The sequence below is a fragment of the Vespula pensylvanica genome, chromosome 8 (assembly GCF_014466175.1).
Source record: "Vespula pensylvanica isolate Volc-1 chromosome 8, ASM1446617v1, whole genome shotgun sequence".
NCBI classification, from domain to species: Eukaryota; Metazoa; Arthropoda; class Insecta; order Hymenoptera; family Vespidae; genus Vespula; species Vespula pensylvanica.
In genome coordinates this window covers 606,636-619,941 of record NC_057692.1, presented here as the reverse complement: position 1 = coordinate 619,941, position 13,306 = coordinate 606,636, and the positions used below count along the sequence as shown (strand labels likewise).

The 13,306-nt window shown below is 34.7% G+C and overlaps 2 protein-coding genes and 1 long non-coding RNA gene across 4 annotated transcripts in view; 2 read left to right on the top strand and 1 right to left on the bottom strand.

Moving 5' to 3' along the window:
- The first annotated feature begins 200 nt into the window (after positions 1-200).
- LOC122631332 lies at positions 201-1,400 on the top strand. Its single transcript, XR_006327679.1, has 2 exons — positions 201-856; positions 1,185-1,400. It is a non-coding gene; the product is annotated as an uncharacterized LOC122631332 (long non-coding RNA).
- Positions 1,401-1,577: 177 nt separating this feature from the next.
- Positions 1,578-2,465, bottom strand: LOC122631330. Its single transcript, XM_043816921.1, has 2 exons — positions 2,046-2,465; positions 1,578-1,898 (listed from the first exon to the last, which is right to left on the bottom strand). The coding sequence occupies exons 1-2, from the start codon at positions 2,404-2,406 to the stop codon at positions 1,879-1,881; spliced, it is 381 nt and encodes a 126-aa protein (XP_043672856.1). The 5' UTR covers positions 2,407-2,465; the 3' UTR covers positions 1,578-1,878.
- A 6,715-nt stretch (positions 2,466-9,180) lies between these two features.
- The window catches only part of LOC122631329 (growth arrest-specific protein 2-like), a 16,290-nt gene continuing 12,164 nt past the window's right edge, over positions 9,181-13,306 (top strand). Inside the window, exon 1 of one of the 2 annotated variants that reach the window (XM_043816920.1) lies at positions 9,181-9,537. The gene's annotated coding sequence lies outside the window, so the exon portion shown is untranslated. The remainder of the gene's footprint in view (positions 9,538-13,306) is intronic. The other variant, XM_043816919.1, reaches the window with a different exon arrangement.

Below are 13,306 nucleotides of genomic sequence, written 5' to 3'. Positions count from 1 at the left end.
AGAGAGAAAGAGAGAGAGAGAGAGAGAGAGAGAGGAGTTATCAATCAAACGCGTATCGAGAGACTTAAATGAAGGAGGATTAGATGACATACGAAGAAAACAAAAAAATAATAAAATTAAATAAGATAAAATAAAAATATATATATATATATAGAGAGAGAGAGAGAGAGAAAGAGAAAGACAGAGAGAGAGAGAGAGAGAGAGAGAGAGAGAAAGAGAAAGACAGAGAGAGAGAGAGAGAGAGAGAGAGAGAGAGAAGTAGTTGAACGAAAAAGAAACTTTTACGGAGCTTTCTCGCGAGAATAACTTAGGGACAAATTAGGCCAGATTAACTTCGATTCCGAATCTTTCTACCTTCTGTTTGTCGTCAGCATCCCTACCTACTAATTACCAATTATTATCAATATTTTTGATTATCTATAATTCAATAGTTTTCTCTCTTCGTTATACAACGATCCTCGCTTGGTATATACATCCCTCATCTTTCCCCTCCCTATCCTATCTCATCCCCTATTCGCATGATCGGACTAATTTTATACATATATATACTTTATACATAATATAGATACATACGTAGACCATGAAATTACGCAGTTATATTGAGAGAGAAAGAAAAAATGATAGAAGAGAGAAAGAGAGAAGATATTCGATTACGATTAATCGTTATTATTCGTTAAATGGGAATATTTATTATCAATTCTTCTCGCGTAAGCCGGCCGGTCGTATACATATGTTATTATATATCATTGTACGTTCTTCTGGCCGAAAGACGAGAGTTTGATTGAATAGCGTGAATTATATAAAAGGGTATGTGTGTTAGATTGAAAAAGGGAGAAAGAGAGAGAGAGAGAGAGAAGTTGATGAATAATATTATCAATAATAATAATAATAATGATAATAATAATAATATTAATAATAAATAAATAAATAAATAAATAAATAATAATGAAACAAATAAAAGAAAACTCGAGAGACGTTATCCCGTCGTAATTATTATACGTTTTAATATCACTCGTGATTACGAGCCTAACGTATAAGCCGTCACAGATCGAAGTACGCGCATACATGTATGTCTATCGATTGGCCTTTTTTTATTTTGTACAATATTTGATCCGTAGAGAAAGAGAGAGAGAGAGAGAGAGAGAGAGAGAGAGAGAGAGAATGAGAATGAAAGAAAGAGTGAGAGAGAGAGAGAGAGAGAGAAAATATAACAGAGATAAGAATATTGTAATTGATAAACGAAATTCGTGTTATGGTCTGAGAAAAAGGGTATCGTATAATGTACGTTATTTAACGCTTTAACAGTCTGAAAAAGAAATACGATCTTCTATTTGATGTATTTATCAAACGTAAATACAGTGACGTCTATAATATATTGCAATAAAAACCAAATACAATAATTTCTCCAAGCGATACGTTCTTCCGATGGTTATCCTGTTTTTAACTTAAAAATCAAAAATTTTTTTCGTTGATCCATGGATAAAGCAAAACGACGTATTGGTAGTCAAGGATGTTGTAAGGAAACAATATTACTATAATATTAACGAAGTGAGAATATATGTAAGTATTAATGTTGCAAAAGAAAAAAAAAAGTGGTTATTTATTAGGATGTCCATTTTGATGAGACCGTCTTAACGATTGTATCTGTACCGTCGCTGTAACGTCGGCTCTTTATTCGCAACGTATTTTATTCGTCGGTATTTACAGATTATTAAAATATCGTAAAGATAAACTATTTGTCTTACCTATAATCAAAAGTTTCGATAGTCCATATGACCTCGAGAAAAAAAAAGAGGTCACCGGTATGTCTCTGCTTTCTTCATATGCGATCGATGAGATCGATTTACCAGATTGATTCACGCGCCTAACGGAAATGATTCATCGAAGCGCTGTTGGTCCTAAATATTTTTAATGAAGAAGAATTAATTAGATCGTAATATTTACGAGGAATCAATGTATTTAGATTTGTAACGCTCGTTGTCGCTTCATTCTATAGTTAATTACGATCTATCGTTATTATTATATGTAAACGGTCTAACACTTACCAAAAAACAATCGCAAAAGATCTTCCGTCGTTTCCAATATATTATCCGTAGAGTGTACGTCGATTGGTTCCACTGGTAAAACTATTGGTATAGGTGATAATTTTAAAAACGAAAAATCTAATTCCGGACTTTGTATATCGATCGTTTCAGAACTTTTTATATCTTTTTCTTTCTCTACGGCGATCGTCTGCAACGGTACCGACGTCGATGATAAATTACACATTGAGGTAGAATTTGATTCCGGAAGTGGTTCGTCGATCGTAATTTTTTTAATAATTTTCTTCTTTTCCTTCGCGCCGACATTCTTCTTCGCAAATGGTTTCCTTCTCCTTCTTCGACGATATTCCGGAGGTATTTTCATAGCAGAAAGATTATTCTCACAATTGTTTAATTAGAAAATTTCCGCAATTATTAAATTAGAAAAAAAACATACACACACACACACACACGCAAGCACACATGTATATCCATATATATAGAGATAAGTAACTCGATTTTTTCTATCGCGTCATCCCGACGATTACCAATATTTTTTACGAACACAAATAAAAAGAATAAATAGTTTTCGTCTTCCCTGATATGACCGATACAAACTATTAATCACTTTGAGCACACCGAACGATCACATTTCGTAGCAGTCCACGCTTACGCGAAGAAGAATTATCGATTTTTGATCCTTCCGAGGTTCGCTATATCGTCGAAAAGAGATGGTAATATCCAGCAGCCAATAAGCGCGTAGAATGGATTAGCAGTAGGAGGCGCAAACGATATCGGCCAATCGCGTTGGTTCTTATTAAACATGAGCCAATAGCATTTCTCAAGAGATATTATAAGAGATATACTTCTCGTAAAAAAGGAAGATAGATATTAACGAGAATTGTTACAGCAATGGAATTCTGGGAAAATTTTTTTTCGACGAGAAACGGAAAAGAAGAGAGAAAGAGAGGAAGAGAGAGAAAGAGAAAGAAAGAAAGAAAGAAAGAGAGAGAGAGAGAGAGAGAGAGAATGTTAATATTCGTTACAGATAGACGACGATTATAATTATAATTATAATAAAGTATTATTACTAATTCCAAAATATCAGACTTACGAGGTACTAAACGATACTGTTTTTTTTAGATTGACTAATTGTACGTATCGTATTGTCGTCCATTATCTGTCTTCTTGGTACGTACCTGTGAACGAAAGGATTATGTTACTTAATACATAAATATTTTTGAACTCGTGTATACGTAAGAACATATACTTCTTCAAATCTGCATGCCACTGTTTTCTCTTTGAAGATGGAAGGAGTAGTTAAAAAATGTTCATAGAGATTTGAAAAATTTCTAAAATAAAAAGATTTTTTTTTTTTTTTTTTTTTTTTTTTTTTAATCAATAGGAATTATTTTCAAGAAAAACGTTTTTAGGAAAGGAACTTTTATTTAGACAAAATTCAGAAAGAGAATCATCTTTTATATTGAATTACGAGTCTTGCAAATATTTTATTTTCTTGATAAAAAGTCTGTAAAGTATTCCGTTGAAGAAAATGTATTACGTAAGGTTAGTAGCACGTAATCGTTTTTGTGAAAAATAATGATGGCACATCAGCGCCTCTTTGTCGTTCGTGTCGGTCAAACGAAATATATCATCAACTATGGCATTTATACACGTATACGTATAGTTTTAATGTGTTGAGACGTAAGAAAATAAATCCGTGTCTTTTTTTGCTTTGTAAGCGATTCCACGAGAAAAGCGAAGTACTACGCAGCAATGTGACTTTTCAAGGATATACGATAGAAATTTTGTTGCTCGTAATTTTTAACAGATTTTTGTCAACAATAATTCATTCGAAAGATAAAAAAATCGAACGACGAGATGACGTATTTAGAATTTTTAAAAATGTTCGTTCTCTTGTTCTAAAATCGTATTGGAATCGATATATTTTTTGAAACGAACGTACTAAAAAAATTATCGTCTTAAACCTTGATATACATTTACAAAATAAAATAGTATCTTCTCAGAGCGACAGAGATTCATAAAGATTATCCTTTGAAAATATTAAAAATTTCTCTACGAATAAATCGTTCTATCATATTGTACAACTATTTATTCAAATACGATTAGCAATATATAATTTACGTACAATATATTGAAATATAATGAAAAAGAAAATATTTTGCAAACGTGAAATGAAATAAGCAGCCATTCGCCCGGTACTACTTGCATCACATAATATTTCGATATATTGCAAGTACTACCGACCCAGGTCTTACCACGTGGAGGTTGCTGCATCCGAAGACCCACGGACTACGAAGCATTCTATTCTAAATTACGCGACAAAAATTCTGAAAAGAAAAACCTGATCTCGAAAAATCGAAAAAGTATACCGAGAGAAACGAGAATTGATATATTAATTGTTAAAAATTCTGAGCTAAAAATTGATTGATTTATTTCAAGATCTACGGAGTGTGATTTTACAAGTCTCTTTGTCTCCGTATCAATGACTCTAGTCGACTTTTTTCAATCAAAAACAATGACTCTATCGAGACTTTTCTTTTAAAACAACAAAATTGATTAAACATTTGATTAATTTTTATTGAATAATAAAATAATAAAAAATCCTTGGACGTTCTTACGAGCGATTACTCCAATTATTAGAAAGCAAATCATACAATATCGTTCGTAATCCATTGCGAATATTTTGTTGCTTATTTTTTATTAAAACGCGTGAATATCGATTTTTTTATTATCGCGATAGAAAAATGTATTGAAATATTCAAAATTTTGAATAATTATAAACGCGTTTAAACGAGAAGATTCTATTCTGATCTAATAAATGAATGAAAAAATAAGAAACCATTCGCGTAAAGCAAATCTTCGAAGAAATTCACTCGTAATCGCTCAATGCTCTTTTATTAATTAATTAAACCGATCGCCCTTGTCGATTCGGACCTTTCGTCCTCGACATGATCGAGTGATCGGAGAGATTTCAAAAATTACTTACTACTTAAGAAGTTCTGCGACGGCTCCAAAACACTCGTCCGCGATTTACGTCGAAATCGAAGGTGGATGATTCGTAGTTGATTGAAAATGAGACACGTCGACAACGTCGTAGGTTGACATCCTCTTCAATGATTCACTGACTCTAACTCGCGATAATTATTTATTAACGAACGGTCACTGAATTTATTTCGCGAAACTCTACTCTCTTATAAATACAATCTGTGCGATTGTTAAAAAATATATTACGAACAAACACTGACTCTAACGTAACTGCATTGCACGCGGTCGATGCAAGTTCACTCGTTATTTAAATCGCGAAACGCGAACGAATCAAACACTGCTTCTATTTCGCGATATTTTTATTTTTATTTTAACGACACAAACACTCGATTTTATCATTGCTTCGCCTGCGATTGCAACGATGTTCTGAAACAAAAATATAAAAATAAAATTATTAATATCGATGTTATAATAAGAAATAAATATATAAATTATTGAAGAATTAAGAAACGTGTGAGATAAAAAAATTTACTTACTTGAGATCTTCGTTTCTATTTTGCGACAAAAGTATAGCGAGACTGTCTCGATGTTCACTCGTCCAAGAATCAAGGAGAACTGATTCGGTAATCGTCAAAGCAATCAAAGGTTTGTTTTTATTGACGCTGACGTAACCAACGATCGCCAGTTTATAATTTATATTTCAGAGAAAATAAATTAAAATTATTCAAACGTTTAATACGTGTTCCGAGCCGTATAATGTTTAACCGAATGTACTATTGTTTAAATATTAGTTCATTCAACGACGTATTAGTTAAATAAATATAAAATTATCGAAAGTATTAATTTTCAAGCGGTCACGTTTAAAGAGAACTTCGACGTTTACTCGTCGGAGTACAAAGAAAAACTGATGCTGTACAGTCAAAGTCGGTAGAAAGCGTGTTTTCGTTGCGACTTTGTAAACAAGCAAAAACCGCTCTTCCAAAATTTAATTCCATTTAGATATTAATTTGATTTTATATTATTCTTAACGCGTGTTTCGAGCTACTATTGTTTATAGTTTTAATTATTATTTTCCGCGTACGTTTCGAATTGTTTAAATAATTACAATATTATCGAAATTATAATTTATTTAAGCTTATCCATTAGGAAAGAAAATGCTCCGACGTTTACTCGACGATATTCACGAGAAAACTGTTTCGGAGATAACCTCTAAAAAAAATTATGCGTCGATAATACGAGCACATTGAAATTAATAATAATATAGATTTCTTTAGAGATGGTAAAAATAATATCGTGTGTCTCGATTTGTCACGACAATGGATAATAATAAAAAATTAAAATGAAACTAATCGTAATATATTTCGATATGTTCTTTGTCACATTGCATTAATCATCTTCGTAGTATTAATTTTATATTTGTCAACTTTACATACCTTTACGATAGATTCCTTGATGATTGTTTTGTTTTTTTATATCATTTATAAAAAAATATACATGAATAAATTATTCGTAAGAACATTTAGAAAACATTGTATTGTAAAATATCGGGATATAGAATCTTCCTTGCTATTCCTACACGTACGTACACACACACACACACACATTTATATAAATCAAACATTTAAATCGACGAGCAGTCACACCGCCTAGTTATATGTGAAACGTGTAAGAAATATAATAACGTCGGTAAAATAGAATCCCGTCAAACCCGCGAGAGGCGCAACGATCGCCTTATCGCGAAAATTTCTTAGCGGTAGTTTTGAATGTATACGATTATTCTCTTAAATTATATATTAATATTATATATTAATATTATATATTATCACGTAAAAGAAAATTAACGCGAACTAATTATACGAATTTGCAAAATCCTATATTTATTCATGCTTTCGTAATATAAGACATAGACTTGCAATATAAATTTATATCATTGCGTGTCGTGCATAAATGTATGTATCTATGTATATACACGCAGAGATAATATCGTTCGTATTAATTACAATAATCTTTTAAAAGCACGATATCGATGTACCTTCAGAAGCGTATCATTATAGCGTTCTTAAAATCGTATTGAACGCAAACCTTTTTCGTTTCTTTTTTTTTTATATATATATATTAATGTTTTTTTACGTACCGTCATTTTCTTATTTTTTCATTTTATTTTTTTTCTTATATTATAATCCTAAAATAAAAAATAATTATTTGATATATACACAGAGCTATATTAACATAAATCTGTTATAAACGATTGAAATGGGTCATCGCTTCCAATTCGTTTGTATTCTCATTAATCGTATTTTCCTAGACGATATTAGAAATTACGCTTTCACGTACGACGCCGCTCGTTACGCAGATAAAATAATCGAAGCTCCGATATACTTTCCTATCCGTTGTGTATATATATATATATATATATATATATATATATATGTATGTATGTATATAAGAGTATAATTATTAAAATCTAAATTTCTAATCATAAATAAACGTGTTTGGGAGAACCGAAAGCAAATCGGGCGTGAACGATATCTTAGAAGCTCAACAAAAGTCACGAACGCGAAAGGACGAAGACGTCGACGACGAAGAGGACGATCACGACATTGTATCTCTTAAAATTCTTCCTAAAAAAAAGTTTACATTGGAAATCTATCGGTACCAGGGACAGAAGGAAATATATAATAGCGTGCCTTGTAGACTTCGTTCAAAGCTCCACCATGCACAGATTATTACCAGTTTTATCGATCGTTTGAAAATTCTTGGATGAAATATGATATATATATATATATATATATATATATATATATATATACACACACACGTATATCTTATAACTGATAATTTAGGAAGAAACTTTTCATCGTGCTGGCCGTATTAAACCTAAGTCTTCGCGTTTGAAAGAAAGGAAAACAAAAAAAAAATCCCTTAAATCGTGACGATTTCATGGGAAAGATTTCGCGTTTTTAAAAAGATAAAAACCTCGAGTTAAACGAAAGCACTTGGTTCCCGTGGTCTCTTGGCAGACAGCTTATTATTATTATAGAACTCATCGCAAATCAATATGCCTCTATTATCGGAATATAAACGACAGAAACAGCGAGGACCAATCGAGCGCGCCTTTTCATCGTCTCTCGAGATGACACGAGTGAGTATAGGACAAGTCGGTCGTTAATCGTTTTCGGGCAAGGCCGAAAGGACGAGAAAGGGGAGAATGAGAGAGAGAGAGAGAGAGAGAGAGAGACAGAGAGAGACAGAGAGAGAGAGAGAGAGAAAGGGAGAGAGAGGAAGAGAGAGAGGAGATCACTCGGGAAGATACTCTCTTCGGAGGCAGGCGAGTATTGATTTAAGAGGTTCCCTCGAGAGTGAGCGAGAATGAGATAGAAGGAGAAGGGGACTAGCGGGGAAGGGGATTTCCTTTCGAAATGTGCGTGCCGAGGGGAGGCTAAGCGGCTGGTGTGGGTGGTGGAAAAGCAGATGCGTGTGCGTAAACGCTTTTTTATTCTTTTATTTTTTCATCCTTTTTATCTTTCTTTTTTGCGTTGCACGACCGACTCTCGCTCGTTTCCTGGCTGCCACGCCGGCTGGCCGACCAGTGCACGTGGTGTCTACTTGGCGACCGCTATACAATACTATAAGAAAAGAGAGAGAGAGAGAGGATGTAGGAGAGAAGGTCACACCGCGTTGCCAAAGGGTGAATAAAAAAGTGCTCGTTAAATATCTTTTTTTCATCGACAAACTACGTTTTGACTGTACTAACGACGACCTTTAGAATCGTGCTCGACGAGGCACGTGCTTGATAAACGAAACGATTCCCTTCTCCGCGTCATATTTACGCGGTTTCATCGAAAAGCTAAGCAAAAAAAAAAAAAAAAAAAAAAGAGGAAAAGAAGAAATAATTTGATTTATAAAAATCCGATCGGAACGAAGAAAGACGTCGAACGACGTCGGTCTCATCGAACAAAGAGATAAATGATATATGCGAAACGTTCGCATATATCTATAAACATACATCATTTATTGTTCGTTCGAGTACGACTCGAAGCTGTCGCTAAAAACAAACGTGTGTTTCCCTTCGGTCGTCGGTCGAGAGTTTCCCCTACTATGGTGTACTCTCCCCCCACCAACGACCACAGCAGTCAGCGAACATCTCCAGCAGCGTTCGCCGCGGCGCGTTCTCGCGTTCGGTTTAGAGCCGGCTTGTGCCTCTGTGCTTGCCTCGAGACTTTAGACTCGACGGCACTCGGATTCGGGCAGTGTCGTCTTCTCGGCAGTTGTCGTCGGCAAAGGGGCTGCACACGACACGAACACCGGCCGATCGTTCGTAATTCGTCTCCGAACACAAAATTCTTCTTCCTTCGGCGTACGTTCATTCGTCCTACGTTTTTTCTTTTCCTGACTAAATCAAACGGACGAACAATTTTCGTCGATCGAACGAATCCTCTCGAAGGACGACCAAGGACTTCCTTCCAAATCTATCGAAACCAGAGCGATGTTCCTTGGGATACTTCGGGTAAGGTTAATATATTTTTTCTTTAGCGAAACTCTCGCGTTTATTTTGCCTTTAATTTGTTTTTTCTTTTTTCGTCCTTCATTCTCTCTCTCTCTCTCTCTCTCTCTCTCTCTCTCTCTCTCTCTCTCTCTTTCTCTGTCTGTCTGTCTGTCTGTTTTTCTTTTATTTTCGTTCAACGATATTTTGTTTCGCCTCGCACATTTGTTTCCTTCGTCGTTTCCTTTCAATCTCGATCTATTCGGAACTTTTCGCTTCGTGATATCCCTGTTAGTTGTATGGTAATAATAACCGTGGTGGCTTCCTGCTTTCTTCGATAGAAATTCGTCCGCGCCCTTTTGTGACACAATAAGAGAGAGTGAAGAGAGAGAGATAGAAATAGAGAGAGAGAGAGAGAGAGAGAGAGAGAGAGAGAGAGAAGAATGTTACTTTTTTCCGTGTCAAGTGTCGGACGCCGGTAATAATCTTGTCTCCTAGCGTGTCAAACCTGTTCCACCCTTTTTGCATGTACGTAGCAAGGGGATGACACGTTGTAAAACGTGTTTTCTATTATTACAAAAATTCAGAGAGAGAGAGAGAGAGAGAAAGAGAAAAGGACGAAGAAAAGTGTATCGTTTATCTTCTTCCTTTCTTCGAATGGTCACGCGTTGCATTACTTTACCGTTATTAAATGCGATCGACGTACATATGTATGCAGTTCTCCTTTTTAAATTTCGTGCACACCGTATGTACGTACCGTTGCGTTTTATTGCTAAAGAAAAAGAAACAAAGAGAAAAAATAGAAAAAATTGTCAAGTGGAAATGGCGGCCACTTTGACGAGAGTCTTCTTTGAGAGCCGACGAGTCTTCGATCGTCGACGAATTTTTCGAGAAAGGAAAAGAAAAGAAAAATTTGTCTTTTAATAAATCGATATCGTCGTTTCTCGAAGAATCAACAAAAAAGGAAGAGGGTATCTACCAGTTCGCATAATCTCGTTGATTGATCGTCCGTCTCCCTATAGGTATGTACGTATACAACATCGCGTTGAATTTCGCCGCAAATAACGGGAGCTCGAGGGAAAAGCAAACACGCGTCTACGTTTTTTCTCTCTCTTTCTCTCTCTCTCTCTCTCTGTTTCTCATATACTTTACCATATATATATATATATGGATATATATATATATATATTATGGACGTACATATATCGGTCTAGCCACTCGCATTCGCGAACTCTTCACGTGTAGCCCTCTTCCGTAACGCGGTTAATTACCTGCCGGATGCAAAGCGTGCATATTCGAATGCCGCTTAGGTTTTAAGATAAACACGACGGAATCGTTTAATCCAGCGTGTACTTCGTTCCGTATCGATCCACGACTTTACGTATGTATGCAATATCGTTCCGCTTTTATCTAAATCAATTCGTTTCTTTTTATCGTTTTTATTTCTTCCTTTCCTTTCCTTTACAACGTGTCACACACGATCTCTCTCTCTCTCTCTCTCTCTCTCTCTCTCTCTCTTTTGTTATTTCTCTTTTTTTTTTCTCTTTTCAAGATAAACGACGCTCGTAACGAAGATGACGTTAAACCGTTCGTATAATTAACTCTTCTTGGTATTATCAAAAATACACATTTTCGTATAATATATACATACGCACGTAGTATATATGTGTTTACGTTACAATCGTCCAAACACCAGACGATTGTTGTATCTTACGTACAACGATCTGTGTTCGTTAAGTATATTACCGTGAAGAACACGAGGTCGTCTCGTGTACACTTGTTAATTACCACAAATATATGGCATTCGTTAATTCGTGCAAGTCGGTCGATCGATTCACGCGACGACACGTAAAGAAAAATCTCTTCTTATTCGTTATAATAGTAAGCTTCGTAATTATCGAGCAGATAATTGCGCAATGAAATTCTACTTCGTCCTCTTTCTCTCTTCGTCTCTCTCTCTCTCTCTCTCTCTCTCTCTCTCTCTCTCTCTCTCTCTCCTTCGTTCCAACCTTTCTGATTTTGATTTATTTTTCAGCGTCGTCGTCGTCGTCGTCGTCGTCGTCGTCGTCGAGCTATCACTTTGATGTTATTATATTCGACAACGTTTGTTTATTTTCATCCAAGCGAAAGAGCGAGGGAGAAAGAGAGAGGAGAAAGAGAGAGAGAGAGAGAGAGAGAGAATATAAATCCTTCAATAAAGAGGTCACGTTATTATTACACAAAGTCGTTCTCTTCATTTCAATCTCGATAGCAATTAAATCAAGTCTGAATTTTGTAGGATAAGTAGGAAATAAAAGAGAAAATAAATCGAATTGATCCGTGGAAAAACCGTACATACTTAATTAATTTCAATTGAATTGCATATTAAATGACGCTTTAATTGACATCTTTATCGCTTGTAAAATTTATAAAAAAAGAAATTCAAAGCGCGAAGAGACGACCGACATTATATATAGTAAATCTATAATGTAAAAGCAGATCAATTACATTTAACGAGAAATCGAGGATGTAATAACGCCTTTTCTCTCTCTCTCTCTCTCTCTCTCTCTCTCTCTCTCTCTCTCTCTCTCTCTCTTTTTACGTTTTAAGAACGTATAGCAAAACGTCATTTGACGATTCTCGAAACAAGTTTCACGAGGATCTTTCTTGATGACCAATCTTAGATTAACTATCTCATTCTATCTCACGTGACAAGATATCAAGCACGCTAGATCTTGCGTCGTGTGGATATTCGCTCGACTAAAAGGCTCGGACCGTTTTACCCGTTTATTTTCTTATTCGCATCTCTCTCTCTCTCTCTCTCTCTCTCTCTCTCTCTCTCTCTCTCTCTCTCTCTATCTCTTTTTCTTTCTTTCTTATTCTCTTTTTCTTTCTCTTTATCTTTCTTTCGTTTTGTACGACCGACGTAAAGTCATTAAAGAACTTATAAGGCGTCGGACAATGGCCTGTCTCCTACGAGTTAGTTTTCTCTCTTTTCTCGCTTGTTTTACGTCAAAATACATAACACGGTAATTGATTACTCGATCATCTTTCAAATTGAATTGTAAAAAAAAAAAAAAAGAAAAATTGCGTTTATAATCCTCAATCGTTTCGATTCGATTCGATTTGGTAAATAATCTCGTCGATGATAAGAGACATTCTTTTAAACTTACGTATGAGAAAAATTCTATATAATAATCGATAAAAAATTAATTAGACTGTCTATCTCGTCGAGTTATATTTGGAATTATCATTGGTTTCGTTCGTGAAAACGTATCGATTTGTTCGATTTTCTAAAGAATTCTATTCAATTTTACAAATCAAAAAAGAAAAAAGGGGAGAAGAAGACAATATCGGGTATAGATTCTCGACACGAATTTATCTATCGACTGACATTGGCTTGTTATTTTAAAAGCCACGGTTACCTCTATCACTTTCGTTCACGACGACGTCAAGTGGAAAACATACAGATATCGAAGTCGTTAGGTTAAATCTACGACCGATAAATTGTTACTTTCTATATAAGGGGGAAAAAAAAAAAAACAAAGCAAAAAAGAAAACAGAACAGAGCAAAAAAGAAAAAAAAGACACGTATACAAAATGTTGACGTTTAAATTTAAACATCGACTTTTTTCTTTTTATTTTTTTCTTCTTTTTTTTTTTCTTATAAATTTCTTTCAACATCCAATTACATGCTTCGACACACAAAGTCGTTACTCTACGCCATCTTCAATAGGTGCGTTCGCATTTCTCTGTAAAACAACTTGTTTCGCAGTTTAAATAACAACAATAATAACGATAACAACAACAACAA

Coding starts and splice junctions, on each gene's coding strand:
- LOC122631330 (XM_043816921.1), bottom strand. CDS start 2,406: ATGAAAATACCTCCGGAATATCGTCGAAGAAGGAGAAGGAAACCATTT. Junction 1,899..2,045: donor TCTTTTGCGATTGTTTTTTG/GTAAGTGTTAGA, acceptor AAAAATATTTAG/GACCAACAGCGCTTCGATGA.